The sequence below is a fragment of the Aptenodytes patagonicus genome, chromosome 17 (assembly GCF_965638725.1).
Source record: "Aptenodytes patagonicus chromosome 17, bAptPat1.pri.cur, whole genome shotgun sequence".
NCBI classification, from domain to species: Eukaryota; Metazoa; Chordata; class Aves; order Sphenisciformes; family Spheniscidae; genus Aptenodytes; species Aptenodytes patagonicus.
In genome coordinates, this window is record NC_134965.1 from 7,767,012 (window position 1) to 7,788,425 (window position 21,414).

The 21,414-nt window shown below is 37.8% G+C and overlaps 1 protein-coding gene across 1 annotated transcript in view; it reads left to right on the forward strand.

Moving 5' to 3' along the window:
- Positions 1–20,527, forward strand: part of FOXN1 (forkhead box N1) — a 42,305-nt gene extending 21,778 nt beyond the window's left edge. The window contains exons 3-9 of the mRNA XM_076354376.1: positions 348–851; positions 3,129–3,239; positions 9,265–9,392; positions 10,194–10,290; positions 16,685–16,892; positions 17,442–17,969; positions 19,974–20,527. Of these exons, the coding sequence (XP_076210491.1) occupies positions 348–851; positions 3,129–3,239; positions 9,265–9,392; positions 10,194–10,290; positions 16,685–16,892; positions 17,442–17,969; positions 19,974–20,242 (1,845 nt within the window). The 3' untranslated portion in view covers positions 20,243–20,527. The remainder of the gene's footprint in view (positions 1–347; positions 852–3,128; positions 3,240–9,264; positions 9,393–10,193; positions 10,291–16,684; positions 16,893–17,441; positions 17,970–19,973) is intronic.
- The last annotated feature ends 887 nt before the right edge of the window (positions 20,528–21,414 follow it).

A 21,414-nucleotide genomic window follows, 5' to 3' on the forward strand; every position in this document is an offset into this window, starting at 1 on the left:
TTAATCTTTCATCACTTGATCATACATCATCTTTTCCCTGAAATTGTCAGACCAACTAGTCAATAGTTACCTAAGATGTCCTGTTTCTCCAAGATGATTGCACAAATTAAGATTACCTCAGTCTTCTCAATGCTTTTATTAATTTACTTTTGAACAGTTTTGGATACCAAGTAACCAGAAACTTTAACTTTAGATCTTTTAGGGCTTCCCTGCATGAAGGTGACTAGGACTAGTAATTTTATACTTCTCATCAATAATATATTTTTAATGTACTTTTTTGTAAATAATAAAAATAATAAAATATTTGCTCATACTAATCCTAAATAAATGCCAACAATTCATTGCAGGATAATCCCAGTTATAATTGCCAACCATATGAGTCAGACAGCAGGACAGAAAGGAAGAGTTCGGAGTCTTCTCACAGCCCCAGCCCTGCTTCTCCAGCCCAGGATCAAATTCATGGGAGATACCCTACAAGCCAAGGAATTCACTGTGGCAAGAACAAATTTAAAGCGTCTTTCAGTACTGAAAAATTCAGACGGTACAGTTACGAGGAAAGTACTATAGGAAATTATGACCGGTTTCTCAAGAGCACCAGAAACCCCTTTCATCCTTACAAGAGGCAGATCAGCGAAGATGTCTTCCAGGAAGCACATCAAGCCCTCCCACCGGAAGGTTCACCCTTCAAAAATGCTAGAAGCATTGATGGTTTTGAGGGTTTACCAGGATCTACAGGTCCTGACGAGTCAGAGTCATTTCCTACACACATTCCGAACATCTCCACAGAACAACCGTGGTGTAACAGCCTCCAATACAGCAACACAGGTCAAGATCACAGTTCACAAGTCATGGTCAGTATTTTTTCTTTCCTTTTTTTTTTTTTTTTTTTTTCTTCTGTTTTCAATGGCAAAAATATACTTTTGGAATTATTTTCTTATCTCTTCATGTGACTACACGGACATTTAGTCTCTTGTCAAGCTGCAGGCTAGAGCTCAGGATAGACATCCATATTTATTTGTCGAAGTTCTCTATTTTATGGCCTTTCCCTACTGAAAAACAGTCCTCAAAGGTGCACGAGGACAAATGATTTTCCACTAGACACAATACACGAATCCTAAATATCCAAATTCTTCCTGAGAACAGGTTTTATATCAGTAGTTGTCATCAACTAGTATTTTCAAGGGACAAAAGTTCACAAAACGGTATTTTTCAAGCATGAGGACATGTGTATCAGATTTGTTACAACACCTCGGCTGACCTGCATTTTTCTGGACACAAACAGAAGAGAAACTCTAAGACATCAGTACTACTTAAAATTAAACATAAGATCTGTTTATGGTATGTGCAGTGTAAAGGTACCTGGGCTAATTCACATACTGGATAGAGGCAACTGCCTATTTAGGGCAGCACAGAGATCCCTGAAAAACAAGGTAAATTATCCCTGAAAAACAAGGTAAATTACCCTCCAGTATCTCCACAATGTATCTCTGCTGTGATCCAAAACGTAAAGCATATCTTCATAATCTAGTGCAGACAAAAACAATGTCTGCATCTCCCAGGACAGGGCCTTAACCACTGGTTCTAAATTGCTGTGAGGCAAAGAATTCAAGGGTTACCAAAAGAAAGAAGGGCTAAAAAAAAAAAAAATCTTAATTGGATTAAGACAATTTACCAGGGAATGGAGGGATGTTGTCAGGGTACATACCTGGGGATTGAAGCCATTCAGGTTAAGGAGGAAATTGATCTAAATCTCTTATTTCCTGGATAAACACTCATCTAGGTCAGATGAGTTTAATGCAAAAGCTGTAAGCAGTTGATGAAAAAAATTCCCATTTTCTTCCCAAATCCCCAGGCTGCAAGATGTAGAGAATGTAAAGCTAGCACTGCAGAGGCCCTTTACCAAGTACGTGTGACTACTCAGGAGAAGACTGGCTACTTGTTAATGTCTCCACTGGTTCAGTCAGCATGCAACTTCAAAGCTCTTAAATAGCTTACACGCTGCTGGCAAGTTGACATTTCTGAAAAACTTCATCGTATGGTCACCAAAATAGCATGGACATTTATTAATACTGGATGTGGCATTTGCTTGGTGCCAGGATATCAAATCAAGTCTAATATGTACCCCTACACTAATCTATACCATAAAAGATGGTCATTATGGCCTTGCTTTAAAACAGAAGGATAAGTGCTACTAGTTCCTTGAAATAATAAGATGTCTATGGCATCAGCTCTCAGAAGATAATTCCTGGCCATGGATGTCAAGTGGGGGAAGGAACCTGAAGTCAATCACTAGGCCTGTGGATAAGGACACTGTTGAAGGCACATCATTCCCTGCACTGTTTATCACCAGCTAGCTCTATCTAGCTCTCTGCTTAGCCTGCAGTTGGTTTGAGTTGCTCTTCTAAAGCAGCCAGTGTTACCACACACACTGTATGGGTGCACTCAGCATTCTGCCTAAAAGACAGCGACATTTAACATCCAGGAGCCTGAGCCCTGAACAGAATCAAGCCCTGTGTGGAATCCCGGACAGGCAGCTGGGCAGACCTGTGGGATATTAAGACTTGATCAACTTCTCTATGTTTATTTCCACATTTGCAGAAATAAATCACAATCTTACTATATTTCCTATATCTTGATCCAATTCAGAAGTCAGCCTATTTTGATTCTTCTCTGCCACCTCTTTCCTGTGCATTATAGACCTCACCCTCTACCTAATGACAAAACTCCAGCATCAGCTTGAGGTACTGACAGTCTGCAAGATAAAATCAGAGTATGAAAAAGAGAGACAGAGACACATGTGCACACTCAGGAATGAAAGCTGGAGTATGCAGTTTGGGTATGTAGGGAAAAAAGATAAACAGAAACTGACATTTTATGAATTGCTCTTTGTATGGAACTTGGATTGGGATTTCCTTTTTCAAGCAGTAATTATATAAATGCAGGAAACAATGTTTCTTCTTGTACCACTAGAATATAAAACAAATTCTATATAACACTTATTGTGACAGAATCAAGTCCAAAAAAGTAGTAAGTATAATGAAAGACAAATCAGAACAGTAACTAACAGAATTATTCTATTTTAAATTGAGGTGTTTTCTCCAATAACTCTTTCCTTAAATATTTTCTAGCAGGATTCAGATATGAAGCTTAGGACATCCCCACTGGAAGGGCAGCCTGGTTTGTATTGCTATCAGCCTCAAGTGCAGCAGATGTATTGCCCCTCACATCCTTTCCATCAGGTCAGTACAATGTGTAAACCAAAATCCCCTGTATTTCTAGCACTATAATGGTATAGTAGTTATGGTAATAATACAAAAAGAGACACAAAACAATACCTGCTAAATTTGTGTTTGCGAGGCCGCGTTTGTATACATACATTTTGTTTACGACAATGAGATCTCAAAAGAACCACATCTAAATGCATTTTTAAATGGTCATCCAGAAAAAAAGAAAAAAAAAACAACCAAACTTGTAAAAATGGAATCTTGGTACTGCTCATTTATATTTTCACCATTATGTGCAAGAAATTGGCTTTGAAACCAGATAAATTATGAACATAACTGTTGGCATTTCAAGATCCCAGGGAATTAACTGTGCTTTAACTTCCGAATAAAAAAATTAAATATATGTGACTGTATACTTAAAATTCAGATCAAACATAGAAAAACACTTTTAAATCAAAATTTTAAAAGCAAGATGATGCTCGCTTTCCTTGTGCTTGAAGGCACACACATCTTTTGCCATCTTTTGACTGCTACATCATCCCCGGTGAAAGATTATTCAGCTGAAGCATAATTGACAATAATGCTGACGATGCATGAGAATGCACAATATTAAGGTTGTTCTTCCATAATGTAACTATATTATTAATACTAAAAATGCACAGGAGTAACTGACACCTTGTTTTTCTGCATGTGTTTAGATGTCATTTGAATACATGTCAGTTCATATTTTCAAAGCAGTATACAGACATTATCTTTGTAAAATCACACATACGTATCTTAATCGTACATGATCCTAGTACACATTTATAGAGCTTAGTAAGTATGGTCTACTGAGCTTTGAAAACTTGGCATGCAGGGAGGGTATGTATTACAGAAAGTAATTTTCATGACTCTGAAATGTCTTTAAATAATTTCCTTTAGATATAAATGGTGGTGCTATTCAATGCACTGAAATTTTCCTCTTTTATGCTCAGTTATCTGCAACGTACAAAATTTTCAGTAAGACAGACGTTTGAGGAGATAAAAATATGCTTGAAACACCCTATTTAAAAACCAACCAAACAAACAAACCCCAAAACTTATTTAAGGTGAAATTAAGGCAGTGAGGATTTTTCAGATATATAGGCAGAAATCTACATGCAAAAGTAGCACAACTACGAAAACTCCCAACCGTTAGAACTGAATTAAATTAAACTTACAGGAAATTCATATATATAAAATCTTTGAACATAAAAGCTCACACGAGTTATGACTCCTCAGATCCCAGTGACTGATGACTGATATTGGGGAATCAACTGTACCATCTCATTCAACTTGCTCAAGAAGTATAAAAAATGTGACTAACAGATCAGTAATTTAAAACTGTGCAAAGAAAACAAAAATAGGTTACCATACGATATTTCATTGGGATTTTTAATTCGTATGGTGTTACTAGTCTGAGTCATTGAAACAGTAATCATACCATTCATCACCAGGATTTAGTCCCTAATGAGGAAAAAGAAAGGTTATTTTTGGCATGGTTTTCTTTAAGAGGAAATTTAAGTAACTTCTGAAAACAGATGCTAAATGACCATAAAGAACAAGAATAGACATATGTAGGAATTTTATGATCATTGATAAAATTAAATCATCTGTCACAGATGACTTTTTAGGAATTCCATTTGTTAGAGTTTTGTAAAACATAGTACTAAGGATGAATGAAAGTGTTCCATACCTCAGTAGTGGTTTTGCATATTTTTAAGTGTGTATTTCTCATACTTATAAACCCCCCACCTGTCTACTGAAACTTAAAGGAAGGTGTCTCATTATTACAGTGTATAACCCCTCAGATATAGAGAGGAATAAAATAAGGACTAACTGTATCAACCACTTGGAGAGCTTCAGGGCCTTCTACGGCCTTTCTGAACTTCTAGTGTCTGGGACAGTTAAAACGATCAACGGGATGGTGTGGCAAGGCAGCTCAATAAGCACCCCTCAAGTACCAAAACATGCATGAAGTAAACTTCTAAAATCAGGTTCCTATTACTGTCATCTTTCTCTCACTGCTCCCTCAGCTGTGGCCGGCCCCTGTCCGCTAACTGGACTTTGTATTTAAATCAGCTTAGGAACTCAGGGGCACTGAGGTTCTTCTCCAACTAGGTGTTGCACAAGGACAGACCAATTCACTTAGGGCGTCCAGCTACTACTGAAGTTCAAATAGTTCCAACATAAAGGACTTTTTGTATCCCCTGTCCTCAGCGGGTATCCTTGTAAAGCTTGAGAAGTGTACAGATGCTAAATAGATGTGAGAAGGCATAGGCAACGGAAAGAAGCAGTTCTCCTACACTGATTCAGGAAATATGGCTAGAGAATAATCTCACTCCTGGCTTTTTCTTTTACCTATCACTCTGGCATTCTGCTAGCCAGAATTTACTCAACCTTTTTTTTTTTTGCTATAATGTGGCAAAAATGTAACTATCTTTTAAGTTCTTATCAGCACCATCATAATTAATTTACTTGTTTTTTCTTGTTAGCCTAAAACTCAATAGAAGTGATAAAAGGTACTAATAAAATAGAATAAAAAGAAAGGTAATATTACACTACCATCCTAACTTACAAATGGATTGATTTTATTATTGTTATTTTAGAACAAAAGGGTCCCAGATGAAGGATTAACTTGCCACAAAGGCTCTGCTGCAAATATAAACTAGTTCCCCACTGGGACTGCAGTACAGACGTGGATGTGCCACAGCACCATACATCTCACACACAGTATAAACATCAGTTTTATGTGTTGCTTTAGCAGAAACCCCAGTTAGCTTGTTAATTCACTTCAATATTTTTTAATTTCTTTATTAATTCTGAAGCAGGCACCCTTCCCCTGTCACTGCTGATTTGATACCAGTACTATTACTATACATTGGCATTAACCACATTCAAAAAAACTACAAAGTTACAGCTGAAATACACCTTCCGGGAGCTGCTAGGCAAGACACGACAAGCACTAAGAGGAAAGTCTTTCATCCACCTGCAGGCTGGCGCTGTGACAGATCTCTTACTTGCAGCAGGTCTCTGTTAGACTTTTCAATATTTGTGCTTCTTTATGTTACTGTAGTAAAAGTATGGCACCATGTCTACTACTCAGAGGAGAAAAACAATAGGTATAAGCAGCCAAAGTCGTAAGAGGTAGAATTGCTGTCCGTGTGCCATAATCAGATACTAGGAAATGAAAGAACATGTGATACCAGACTGAGAAGTGGAATAACATCTTTTGCATGAAGCAGCTCCAGTATTAATACTTTACATTTCAAATTTGGATGGAGCAGAGCAATTTAAATCACTAGGAAGTTACACTCAAGAGAACGGGCCCTTTAGCCTGAAGTGAAGGGTGTTCAAACTACGCCTCACTTTTCATTACAGGGATGAGAGACATCAACTCCTCTGTTAATTTTGTCCAAATGATAAAATGGCCTCACCTTCCCCTTTGCTGGACACAACACAAATGACTCATAAAAAAACCTACTTCTTATTGACCTGAAAGAAATAGCAGACACTTACTGAAGTCACTTAACCACCCACCATAAAACACAGACACCTTTCATGCCAGTTGTGCAACTGTAAAACCAGCTCAAGCCTGTCATACCAGACCATTCCCCAGTCTCTGTTCCCTCAAAAAGGAGTAATGAAACCAATAAAACAGAAATAATCCTTAAAACACCCAGTTCTTGCCTTTGGTGATGACATCACAACCAGTCCCATCTTAGCATCCCTTCCTTTCAAAGAGCCACTGAAACCAATAAAATCAAAATCATTGTATGAATTGCCCAGTTTTCTACTCGGGTGAAAAATCTGCACGCAATGCAACAAAGCAGGCAGCACAGAAATGCACACGGAAATTAGTTCACAGCTGCTCTGGAGACTGCAGTTCTGCCCGGTATTTAGTTTAACAAGGCAGGACATGATTAATTTCGTACATCTCATTTCTTTCACCCTGCTTACTGTAGCAAACAAATTAGTGTATTCAGTATGTTTTTCCACATTCCATTTCGGGCAGTTCAATGTTAGAAAGAAAAAAGCAAACAGGCAAAAACTCAAGCAACAACAATAAAATTACTGAGAAACTGAAATAAATTATTCAGAATCCAGAATAAATAAATAAACTATGAACATTTTGCAAGCACATGATAACCTCTCACAAGCATTTTAAGGGGACAAAAACCAAGAGCAACAGAAGCTATTGGTCTGAAAATAGGAATGACAGTAAGAAACTAAGGAGACGTATTAAACTAATTATCAAGGAAATTTTCCCAACAAGTCTCAAAAGCTACATTATAAACTTTCAGAGGAACCATAAAACCCTCATGACACAGGACTTCTAGAGCTAAGCAGTAAAACACTAGAACAGGGTTCAGCAACCTTTGAGTACTGGGGAAGGCATGCAGGTAGATTTTTTAATAGCATATGACATGACTCCTAATTTTGGCCATGCCCTAGCCCTGGCACCTGGAAAGATTCATCTGTAAGAGGCAGAAATTCCTCTCACACTGAGCTCTGAGTTCAGTGGGAGCCTTTGCCTCACGGAGAGGCCACTGATGGTATCTTACCTTAGCAGGGTAGTGTTTCTTTGTTCTTGAAAGTTGCTTGCCAGCAGGTTTAAACTGTAATTTGGAAAAGAAAAATATGTGACCAACTGCTGTGTTAAAAAATTGAGAGCAAATCTACAGAAATTCTGATGCAATTGAGGCTGTCTATATGTATTATCTCCCCTCTTTCACCTATTTTTTTACATTGGCGTATTTCTATCACGGTGATCGCATGATAGGCCAGCCATTTCTTTACTGTGTCTTGAGAGCTGGGCAGGCTTAGAGATCTCTTGAAGAGATAGCTTAGCATTTCAGTCTCAGGTAGCATTCTGCTGCTTGTCCCTAGGGGTGGGGTGAGGGTAGCATAAATGCTATATGATTTCTGGTGTCCTGGCTATTCTTTTTAGCTTTCTGATACAGAAAATGGGGAAAAAAAAAGAAGCTGCTTGAGGTCGTGGTTAACAGCACTTAAACTCCCGGCCTCTTGGAGAAGCCTGTTCCTTGTCATTGACAAGGAGGGAACCAACAGAGAGTAGCCTCACAGCTTCAGGACAAGTCAGGCGATATGAAAACCACCTATGAGACATGTCTCATCTGCCACTCTCCTGACCCCTGGAATGACATTACTAACTTCTTCTATAATAGTACATTCCCTTTAATATACATTCTGATGCCAACCACTAAAGCTTTTGTTGTTTGGTTTTTTTTACTGCCTTGCCTGATAACAGCAAATTGAACAGATGCTTTGGGATGCTATTCTCTTGGGAGTAGATTTTATACACTTTGAATTTTTGCCTTGTTGTATCCCGCTCCACCTAAAAACCAAAAAAGACAGCACACAAAACCAAACAAGGCTCAGTCAAAACTTCCCTGTTTCTTCCTGTATTTTTAGTGGCTTTACTTAATAGGCTTATTTTTCTATGGTGCACATTGTTTGAAGTACTTTATTCCGTTTTTTTTTAAATTTATATAAATAAAATTACACCATTAATTTACTTGTCTGCATAGTCCAATATTCAGGGGAGGCTGAGCAGGCTAAGATACTTCAACTGCAAAAGAGATGGCTGAAGGGAAATATGCTTTAGGTCTATAAAACTATGAATTATCTGGAGACAATTAATAGGGTACAGTTACTCCCATTTTTCACAAGAACTCAGTAGCATAGCAGGCAATAATAAAACAAAGTACTTTTTTTTACATACTTCAGTTTGGAACACACTGCAACAGGATCTGGTAACAGCCAACATACCAGTGAGTTCCTCCTCGTACATGCCCTGTTCCTTCTACTTCTTAAGCATTAACTAGTAATATTAATGTTTTCCAATACCACACTAGAAAGACTTTAGGTCTATTAGCTATTAAATGTAGGCAGAGGACAATATCCTCAGAGCTAAATAGTTTAATACTGTTATTAAGAAAGAAATATTTTTGAGAGGTTATTGCTAAGCCAAGTAACATCTCTTTTATTGTATCATCAGTATCCCTCGGGAGGCAGCTATCCTGTGACTTATATTACTTCTTCACACTACCCTTACCAAAGAATTGCTCCTCAAAGCAGTCAAGAATCCCAGCAGCCTCTATTTCCCAAACCCATCTACTCCTACAGGTAATAAAATATTTTTTCAAGTCCTAATGTTACAGGAAATACACTGTTTACCCATGGCCTATTTCCAGCATAATTTGCAATAACATGCTTACTCTTATTTGTCTTGTTCCCAGTGTGCTCTGTTCTGTTTGTATGAATCACAAGATGTTCCAGACTCTGGGGCCAAGGCAGAGGGAAATGAAATGTTGTAAAGCATGTGAACAGTCTTGATCACCCCACAAAAGCAAGACGTTTCTCTAATACAAAATCTTAGGTGTTGCAAATTTCATCAGCACAAGACTAATCACACTTAGTTGTCTTTTCCAAGACCTGTATTAAAACTAATTTTTTCCTCCATTTACTAGGGCAAGGAAACGACTAGAAAACATATCACCACACAGGTTTAGCCCCCAAATAGCAGTCTAACAAAGTAGATCAGACAATTAAACTTTAATTATTCCTTCAGTCACTGTCAGTTTGATATTCTCTTTGTGGCCTTTACCAGTTTAAGCATTCAAACACAGCCTTAAATAAACACACACTAGCAGGATTTGAAGGCTGTGGTCTTGATTCCACCTTCTGTTACTTTATTTTAAACCCAGGTTGGACCTTCTATATGGGCTTTGAGAATTACCTCTAGTGGTTAAGCAGTGTAAGGAGATTGCTTATAAACAACTGAGTGGAAACTTTAAGCATCATCGGTATTCGTGCTACGACAGTGAAAGCCAGAGTAATTACACGCACTGTGAAAAACAGTCCTTTTTTCTGCTTCTGAGGAGTCAGGCAGAACAGGCTAAAATACTTTTCTTTCTCTCCCTAAAGCATCCTGATCTTCATGGCACTCAAAAACAGCAAGACAGGGAGTTTGCCAGTCAGTGAGATTTACAATTTCATGACGGAACACTTTCCTTACTTTAAGGTGAGTTTCACCGGGAGGGGGGGAAATCTCTCTCTAAGCTTACCTGGCAGCAGAGGGAATAAGGGAGGGGATTCAATCTGTTGAAAGGGATAACTTCTTAGTAGATTAATATCAAATCAATTACACGCTATATACCTTCATGATCACAAACTACCCAGCATTTTAGGCCTAGGAAGAAATGTGAACACGATACGCGGTAATATTTACACAGAAAGATATTAAGAACTGTTCCAACTTTGAGTTTGTGCAGTTAACAGTGGCCGTTCCTCACTAACAACTCATAAAAAGGACAAATATTTTTAAAAACACATCCATTCCTACCTCTCAGATCTCAAATACAGGCCAAACTGGTCTTGTGGCTTCCTCGGCCATCAATAGCACCTCCAGACTCATGTGGAAGCAGAGGTTCAAGGTTATCTTGCTCTGTTCCGGAGCTGGGATATCCGTCTTAGGCAACTTCATCACTTGCATGCACTGTACAAAGAAAAGTATACTATGTGATAAATGGTACTAAGCTCATAATGACACAGTAATGTTGGTGAAGATAAGGGTGTATGGTTTGCAGCAGATACTACCAAAATTTAAATCCATGCTGTAAGAGAATGGTTTCTCGCACTTGGAATGCAAGTGGAAAGAGATTAGTCAGCACATAATCCAAGAGCAGGATTACAGTTAAGATTTTAAAAAGAGCTATAATAGAATCGTCGGCTGCTGCTCAACACAGAGCTTTGTTATTGCTGATTCTTCAAAAACATCTCACTAAAAGTCCAGATCAGGTGACCTGCAACTGTTAGCGAGGCCCAAAAATGAAAATAAAGCAACACGAGTCTGTCCTGTTTCCTATTGCAAATAAACATGCAGCAATTAAACCAAAATTAAAGCAACTACAGAAAGGCAATTCAAACATTTGTATTAAAAAAAGAACACTAAGAATAACTAAAAATAAATGTTCTGATACAATTTTGCAATGGGTTTGGACACTAACTGAGGATAAATAATGCCCGCCAAAAAAAAAAAAAAAAAAATTTGAACATGTCAGTAATTGGAGAAAAAGAATACACATTATCATGGAGGAAGAACTGTTAGGATCCATTATACTTCTGTATTCCCAGATTTCCTCCCAAAGGAATCATTAGTTACTCTATTATTTGTTACAAGCAAGAGAGGGGAGAAGAAATAAAGGAACCTGCCATCATAATTCAAGAAGTATCCCATCACATCATGACTGGCCATAATCCGCTGAAAGAAATCTGAAGCACTCTTAACTGTGTTAAGTCACAGGGACACAACTGATTTTTAGGCTAAACACACATGAAATTAAGTAATGTCAGTAACCTAAACAGGGAAAAGAAGAAGGGTAGAATGGCACATGGCAAGAACATAGTAGCTGCAAATTTTTTTTCATTTTCAAAACAAGAATAAATTTCAAGATTTGCATTTTGTCCCTAACAGAGTATTAACTCTATTTTCCATGCATTTACCACTAATTGCAAGAAATATTAATAATCCAAAGGAAAATTTGCAGCCTATCAGTACTTCAAGGGGGCTTATAAAAAAGATGGCGGCAAACTTTTTAGCAGGGCCTGTTGCAACAGGACAAGGGGGAATGGCTTTAAACTAAAGGGGGGTAGATTTAGACTAGAGATAAGGAGGAAATTTTTTGCAATGAGGGTGGTGAAGCACTGGCACAGGTTGCCCAGAGAGGTGGTGGATGCCCCATCCCTGGAAACATTCCAGGTCAGGCTGGACGGGGCTCTGAGCAACCTGATCTAGTTGAAGATGTCCCTGCCCACGGCAGGGGGGTTGGACTAGACGAGCTTTAGAGGTCCCTTCCAACCCAAACTATTCCATGATTCTATGATTGTGCAAAAGGTCCTGGGCCACAACATCTTGAAATTGGTATTTTGCAGAACTACACTTCTCAGCATAATGCATAACTCACGTGATCTACAGCAAAGTAATACATTCTTATCTGATTACTGTTTTCTAGAAAAATAGCATGAGTTTGAAGCAGAGAGGTGGGAATATTAAAAATAAGTTTTTCAGGCATGTCCACGTTTACCCATCAGACCAAACTGAAATTAATTCTCCTTTGTCTTACAACACAATTGATTATAAAATTACTCAGCAGCTTGCAAACCAAATGCTGCTGCTGCCAACATGCACCAAATTCCTCAGACACAAGACTGTGGCTCTGCCAGGTGTCACCTCCCCGGTCCTGAAGTTTAAGTTATTCTGACACAGCAGAAACATTAGGGCAATAGACATCCTTTCCTCAACTATATATTGTCTGTAAATATTGTGTATTGTATATATTGTGATATTTTGTGTATAAATGTGTATAGATGGGTGTGCCTTCATACCTCTGTCTGTGTGTATACATACAGATGTGTGTATACATATCCTCATCTGTACAGTAGGTATATTTCTACCACAGCTTTAAATAGCTGTCTCACACCTAATCTAAACTTTTCCCTTCTTACTTATCAAAACTTGCCTGTTCCACAGGGAGTGGGTTTTGGTGGTGGGTTTTTTTCTTGCAGATCCTCATGTCTTTTTCTCAATTCATTTAAAAATTGATGAGAATGAGGTTACTGCTGTCATATGCATTATAGGAAAAGAATGGTGCAGGGGGTACTCCTGGAACATTCACTATCTTGTGACAGCTTTATTTTTGCATTTTACTTACAAATACAGTCAAATGATTGAATAGGTCTATCCCAAACATCCTTAAAATAAGCAGGGGAGAATAAGCAAGCAAATATGCTTATGGGCACGGAGCCCTGTCTACCTCTGGTCTTTACAGCAGCCCACAGAATTACCAATATATGGCAAAAGCTAATATCCTCTATCCTCCCTTCTTTGGAGAGTCTTCGGTAAGATAAAGGAATATTAAAAATCAGCAAAGAACATTTTGTTGTTGCTACCAGAACTCACTAAATAGCAGGATACAACAGGGGGAGGGGAAGCAATTTAAGTTGGAGAGAAACAAAGTACAAGTGTACACAGAATCTTGCTGGGAGACATTAGATGATACAAGCCTAGTCAAATTAACTGGTATTAGCTGCCACAGCAAATTTAGTTTCTATGATGCAACAATCTCATTTCTAGTTGAAACAGAGCAATCCAACTCCTACGTCCTAAAAAAACCATCTACGCAGCTAAAGTTGAATTACTCTTTGATGTACCTCTCCCTTCTCTTGAGACCTAGATTTAAAGAGAAAGGGTTTTGCAAGATCACTGAACTCTTTAAACTTCAAGAGGCGGTCAGGATCAATGGGTCTGTAAAATAATATTTTTTGCTTGTCATCCTTTTTTTCCTTTGTAGTGATTAGTGAGTCTAACAGAAAGCTTTAATCTTGTTAATTGGAGTTATTGCCAGTGGTCGAAGAGGTTAGAAAGGCCTGTGGTCTGAAGGAACTTACAGCAGCAAGTATTCTCTTGCAGCGCCCAACTCCACACAGCTTCATCCACACTACGCTGAATGCAGCAAAGGCAAAAACGAGCCATAGCAAGGAGGTTCCAACTACACGAGAGCAACCTCAGTAGCCAAAGCTCAGTTCATTAACAGACAATCGAACGTTACCTTAAGAAACTGGTGACAGAGTTGTAACACGAACACAATGCCGGAGTGTTCCTTCAGGGCCTACCTAGGTAAACGACTATTTTTCGCTGCTCAGCAATACCAAGTTTAATGCAAGAACCTGTTCAACTCTTGGCAGCAGTCTCCAGAACAAATCCATGTACTTTTTGCTCTTACATTCTAAAACTATCTCATAGTTTTACACCCCCACACATTCTGAAAACCTCTGAGAAACACATGCCACTCCCATCTTCTCTGGTGCTTAGCAGAAACACTAATTATCCCGTCTAGATACAGACAGAGGTATATGTAGCCTCATGTGCAGGGCAAGAAACATGAATATTCTTTCAGGTCGGCTTATTCAGTAGCTAAGTACACATCTCACCCAGGAGGAAGAGTTTTATTTACTTTTGGAACTGCCAGAAAGCAACTTGCATATGATCTGCAAGGGAGAAAAAATGATTCATCATCTTTAGTATTACCCTATGGCAGAAAGAGTTCTAAAGGGGTTTTTTGTTGGTTTGTTTTTTTTTTTAAATAGAAATGCACGTTGTCTCACCTATGGGACCAGCTAACAGAACAGTGAAATGCTGACATCAGGTGGGCCAAAAGGGTAGAAACTGTGCTGCTATGAAGAGAAAATAGTTTCTTTTTTAGTAAATAACATGTATTTAACTTCCACAACTAATTAATTTTTTAAATGAAGAAAGCAAGTATTAAATCTGACCCTCAAATTTTTCAGTAAGGCTTTTAACACCTTAACCCACAAGATAGTCCTTCATAACAAGCTAGGAAAGAACAGATTTTACATTCCTGATAAAAGTAGAATTTCTGTCAAAGTATGTTCAAAAATCCATGGTGTATCATGTGAAAGCAAAAGTGGACACAAGCCCATTTATAAAAGATGGTCTTAGAGGAAATCTGTGACACTAGGCAACAATTAGAGAAACTACCAAAAAGCTGGCTTTCTATGAGAGAAGGATCCCTTTAATAAAGCATAAGAATGAAAACTTAATGTGTATAAAAGGGAAAATTTAATTTTTAACCTCTTTAAAAAGGCTATGGAAAATCATATTTATTTCTTGTGCTCTCTGTTCAATAATTCTCTGTCGTTGATATAAACAATTATGATGACAAGTATTTTGCATCCATGAATATGAATCAATAGTGGCACATAGACAACTTCACCCACCTTTCAGAGAGTTGTTTAATTTCTTTTAATTCTTATGACACACAGATGAGGATTTTTTGGAAACAAGAAAAGAAAAAGCATCCAAAATTGATTAATTTAAAAAAAAAAAAAAAAAAAGAAAAGAGACCTCACATACACTAGTACTGAAGATCATTCTTTGTAATCCGATGAGCTCTAAAGTCTCTCTCTCTTGAGATTTCTCATCTCTGCAAATGCAGACCTTTTGGAAAGAATATCATTTGACTGACACAGGTAAAGCTACAATTTTATTTTTTTTAACTGGTCTTACAATGACAGGGGAAATCTAGCTGGACTAGCAGTTGCATCTATTACAATGAAGTTGGGTTTCTCAGGTTGATTCCTACCATTATGTAGCAAGTAATTTTTCCTGCTCCCCCCCCCCTTTTTTTTTTTTTTTAAGATGATAGTGCAGTGGCAATGAGCTAAGACAGTTCTACTCAGATATGCAACAAATAGCATCGTACAGTACCCACCAAAAGAAAAGCAAGGAAGTGACGCATCAGGAATTTACTGTAGGAATCTTCTGATATGGACGTGCATACTAATTTACAAAGCCTTAATGTGACAGGCACTGTCGTCTGGCTGTGTGACTAAGTAAGCAAAATGAATGAAATCAAACAAACACACACCAGAAAAACTTATCTGCAATAAAAGGATACAGTGCCATTTCTTCAAGATCAGTATTTCAGACTAGCAAGCCAACAGGCATTTCCCATCAGAATCTGAACATGACCGTTTTGCTGGGTACTTCCCTCTTCATCCCTTACAGCAATATTCATTTTCAAAGTTCTTTTACAAGCACTCAGGGAAAAAAAAAAAAGATTGTAAAAATTAAATTGTATAAACAGAGGGTTTGCACTGGGTTTTCTTTTCTTTCCACTCTTGCAGTTGAATGCAAAACTGTCCTCAGGGAAAGGAGGGAATTTTGTTTCCCTCATTGATCAGAAACAGCCTAAATAAAAATAGAGGAGTCATTTTAATGAAGGTTATAGGTATTGTTCAGTTTAAAGAACCTTCCAGCTTCCAGTACTGAGCTAAAAATAAACGCAAAGCAAAAAGATGCAGTGATCAGATGCAGAAACCTGTATCTCATCTGTAGGGCTTGTGATTAAACCATTTGGTTATATAATTGGCTAGCACACAAAGTCACACCTACAGGGGCATGCTAAAATTCTTTTGAAGTCTGCCTGGACACTTAATTTGAGTCCAAGTAGCACACAGTCCTTCAATTAAGTGTTTGAGATTTTTCTAGATTAGAAAATAGATTAAGATAGATTTCTTGTTAGTCCACAGTTCTATAATATAATTATTTACACACTTAATTCTTGTGATTTGCAAATACACTCTTAAAAATTCAGCAGCCCCTCTGACAAGGCCAACCTCCTTGCTTAGATCAGTTACTATTTTATCTGATTCCTCTCTTCCCGCACAACATGACTGTAACATTTTTGTGGCTTCCTTCTAACGTATAAGTTTCATATTGTAGAAAGTATAATCTAAACAGCATTTCTTATAATCTCACCAGTCAAAACAGAGAAATATACTTGTTTTCTTTTTTTCCTTGAAGTTCCATTCTTAGACTGGATTTGTTTTTCCAGACAGCTCCAGATGGCTGGAAGAATTCTGTACGTCACAACTTATCTTTGAACAAATGCTTTGAGAAAGTTGAAAACAAGTCAGGCAATTCTTCTCGGAAAGGCTGTTTGTGGGCTCTGAATCCAGCCAAAATTGATAAGATGCAGGAGGAGCTTCAGAAATGGAAGAGGAAAGACCCAGTTGCTGTAAGGAAGAGTATGGCAAAGCCAGGTCAGTAATAGCATATTAGCTCTCAAACAGTGGTCCCCAGAACTTTTCTTTGCAATAGGCAGCAAGCTGTGTAAGAGAATTTATATGTGATTTAGGAAAGCATTTAAGAATTTTTCCTGGTTATAAAGTGATTGGCAAAACAAGAAAAAAAAATAAAAAGCAGAATTAAATAAGACCTGGTTTTGCAGGAGTGCTTCCAAATAGGCACAAAGCAGCTTCACCAAGAAAACATTCTCTCTTGACATCTCACTAAACTTTAAGATAAAAACAACACTGAAATAAGTACTATAGAATAAAATTTGAAATTAACTGACAAGCGTCCAACCTTTAAACACAAAAATGCAATTTATTACATACTCACTTAGCAATGATAATTTAGAAAACTGTTTCAGGCTTTTGGAGTTCTTATCATACATGGGCTAGCACTTTTGTTTGCCATTCCACTCACGCATTTCCTGAGGAACACTAAGATTCTAGCTGCAAGCTAAGAAGATTAAGGCTCTGTTAGGAATAAGTAAGTAAGTCATGGACTTTTTTCTTCTTTTGTAGAAGAACTTGACACACTGATAGGCGACAAAAGTGAAAAGCTGAGATCTTCAATCATGTCCTGCAGTCCGACTGGTGTTGCAAGTGCATCCCTTTCCAGACAGGTGGCAGTCCAATCCCATTCCCTATGCGAGCCCTCCCTTTCCTCCGGTATACCACAGCCATTACATAGCATCCACGCATCGGGAGCTCTACATGTCAAGAACCCGTTACCGAATTTGCTCGGGGGGCAGCAAACCGCGTGCTATACATCACCACAGGGTTTTCCTCAAATCTCAAGTACATTAATGCAACAGCCACCTGACCCTCAGACCCTATTTCCTTCTGGGGAGGCTCAAAGTGAACTCAGAACTCAGCCCAGCATCACCCAGGATTCTCCACTGCCGGCTCAGACCCCCCCCATCTGTGGTGTGAAGATGCTGACAGAGCACTCTACAGCCAGGACAATGCAGGACACTCTCATGCAGGAAGGAGATCTCAGCAATGACATCGATGCTCTTAATCCATCCCTGACCGATTTTGATCTCCAAGGTAGGTATCTGAGGCATTTTTATTTTGTAGAGTCAGGCTTATTGCATCACATCCCAACCTGCGTAAGATGCATTTACGTCCCCCTTTTTTAACTACTTGTCCTTGCCACTGATGCACAGACCAGCTCACTAGGTCACATTATTTCGCGCAACGTGGAATTTTGCATTGTATCTTTAAAAAGTTTCCCAAGAAAGCCACAGATTTACATCCATAGTTTAAAAAAAAACTGCTTACTCTCGACTACGACTGCTGATATTAAATACTGCAATACAGTATTTAGAATGTATTTTTTAAATTCCGACATATTTTCCACTGAAAACCACTCAAGCTCAATTATTTGGTGCGTATCAAGAGAATTGTCATGTGTGACGAGCACAAAGAGAAATTATTTTGATTGAATTAACATGTTAACATTTTTCTTTATCAATATTTATTCAAACACCTTCCACATCTTTGCTCAAAAGAATGCTATTTACTCCTTCACAAGTTTCACAGGCATTCATATGCTCTATGCCCTGAAGAATTAGATTTTCTGAGGTGCATTCTTAAATACTTAGTTGTGTAATGCAGACAGTAAAGTTCTTGATATTAAATAATTGAATCATCTTGAATGGACAAGATTTTGAATTCTAAGAACACAGCTTTCCATACAAAAATAAGAAAAAAACCCACCAAGTTTATGTGTGTGTGTGTGTATATTTATGTTTGTATACATATAAAATAAAACCTGTGGGTTCCAAATGATAAAGTTCTTGCTGCACAAAATAACATGCCAGAATTGCATGTGCCTTCCTGCACAGACAAAAAATGGTACACAAAGGAACCTAAAAGACAGAGGAAAAAAAACAGTCTTAATAATCTACATGACTCAGCAAACGCAACTGCCTTGCCACGGTACTGTCACAAATATTCCGCAATCCTGCCACGCCCAGATTCCTTTACTAAGATTAACACCACGGTTTTTTGAATCCTCAGCTTCTTCCTCTTTCAGGCAGCCAGACCTCACATTCCAGTCATTTCTATGAACCTCTTTCCATTTTATTCAGTTAATCTGGAGCATGCTCATTTCTACTGTGAATATTCTGTATGCTTCACCAGTATGGTACAATTCCAACCTCCCTCTGTCCTTGCCCTTTACCTTAAATTATTTAACCTTATCTAAGCTTTTTGCTTGCTTTCTTTCTTTACAAAATTATCAAATCTCAAATTAAAGATCCTAGAACTTAAGACAAGGCCCGCACACTTGGAGAAAAATCATTATACACGCACACATTTTAAAAAAAAAAAAAAAAATCAAACTTCTAGCAAAAGGGCTAAGTATTATCCCATTTGATAGTCTGCAGATGGTGGGTATAGCTTTGGAGCTACCACCGCCCCCCCTGAAGAAATCTTCAGTGATGGATATGAAAAATACAGCCCTCCTGCAGTAACTTATTCAATGCTTTCACTGTGATATGCACATTCAACGGAAAGATGAGAAACTTTTTGGTACACGTTAGAAAAAAGTAACAGTTCAGATCTTTCGATTTGTCAGGTCAATCACATATCCAGTAATTTAGTTTGCAATTCAGAGAACGCTACACCAAAAGAATACGAGAAGGGCAGTTCTAAAGTAATACTATTTGCAGATTTGTCCCATAAAGTGCCATTAGCTCTTCCATATCTTACAAAGATAACAGAGGCAATTTCCTCTTTCAAAATTAGTGGGTTTTTTTCAAATAGAAGTTATGCTTCATAAGGGTACATTTGCAACAGAGTCTTGCCAATTATCAAGTGAAATAGTTTTCTTAAACTAATGCTGCTTTCGCCCAGATTTAAATTTATTATGGAGTCAGACAAATAATAACTATGTAAACGATCTTTTTCCTTTCTCAATCACAAGTGATTAAGAGTACCTACACATACGGCATACACAACTGTACAATTACCGACTTCTCCTGTAAAACAATGTTTCAAAAAGCATATATAAAGACAGTTGAATCAAGCCATTTTGTTTTGTTATAGGAAATCTTTGGGAGGAGCTGAAAGATGACAGCCTGGCTGTGGATCCCCTAGTTCTCATTTCATCATCCCCAACGTCTTCCCAGTGTTTCCCTTCTCACTGCCAGATGGAGAACAGCAGCAGCAACAACGTCAACATCCAAAACGGAACTCCACACAGCAACCTACCCGACCTACAGCTCACCACTCTTTACTCTGCCTTTATGGAATTGGATACAGTGTCTCCTGCCTACCTAAGTAATTCTGGATCCAAACCTATAGCACTAATGTGAACCACACACCAACCTAATTATTATTATTATTATTATTATTTTGTCTAAATACAGTCCTAACCATCACACACACTTAACTATCTGATTTTTGTCAGCTGAAACTCTGTCCATTGGAATAAGAATAATCTTTTTCCAGAACTCACCCGCAGGATATGTAGCTTTGCTATGATAATTTTCTACAGACAGATACTAAAAAAAAAATTTAAAAACTATTTAAAGGTAATATTGTTAACGGCTGAACTGGTCAACACTATTTTATCAAGCCACGCATTTTCCAGAAACAAATGACTGTAAGAGGAAAACAAATGATTGACTTTTTTCCTTTTTTTTTTTCTTTTTTTTTTTTTTTTTAATGAAAGCTGCTTGCAAATGAAGATAGGAGTCAAAGCAGACAATAATCTAACTTATTTCCTGGAGCCAATGATGTCAACAACATCTGCCACAGACCACTATGGAAAAATAAAAATCTGCGTATTAAAACATTTATAGTCCCCTTGAAAGAAGTTCTGGGTTTTGTGAAACAAGAACATAAACTGAAATTTCTGCAAGTATTAGAAGATAGAGGACTAGCTGCTGACAGACTAAACCAAAGCAACAAATATACTTTAGTTGAAAAGTCTAAGTTTTACTGTGTTTAAAAAGAAATTTAAAACTCTGCTTTTTTAATAAAAAAGAACAAAACAATTTAGTAGAATTTTTACTTGGCTGGAAATTATTCACATTCATTCCTCTGTTTTTATCCACATAAGCTGAACAGCAAGGTGAATTATTCAACCATTAAATCAAGATTTTTAAAAATGCTAATAAAAAAAAAGAGAACAGTAATTGTTGCGGTTAGCCGAATCCAGAGAGCATCTCTATTTTAACATCCAGCTGACATCCAATACATCCAACAGGGTTTATTAGGATGCTGAACTAGCCCTTGCGTTAGGATAGCGTATGGTTCCTACCATGAACTCAGCTAAGGCATTTCAGTAGCCCGCTTCTCAGGAACACACTTCTCTCTCTGATTTACCATAAAGGTGCTGCTTGTGACATGACAGAACAGTGTTTTACTTCAAGTGAAGCAATCTAAAACCAAAGCAATCTGGAGCAGGAACCTTTAACAACACTAAGGAAAAAAGTCTACAAACCAAGAAAAATATCAAAGTGTCTTGAATGACATCTCTATT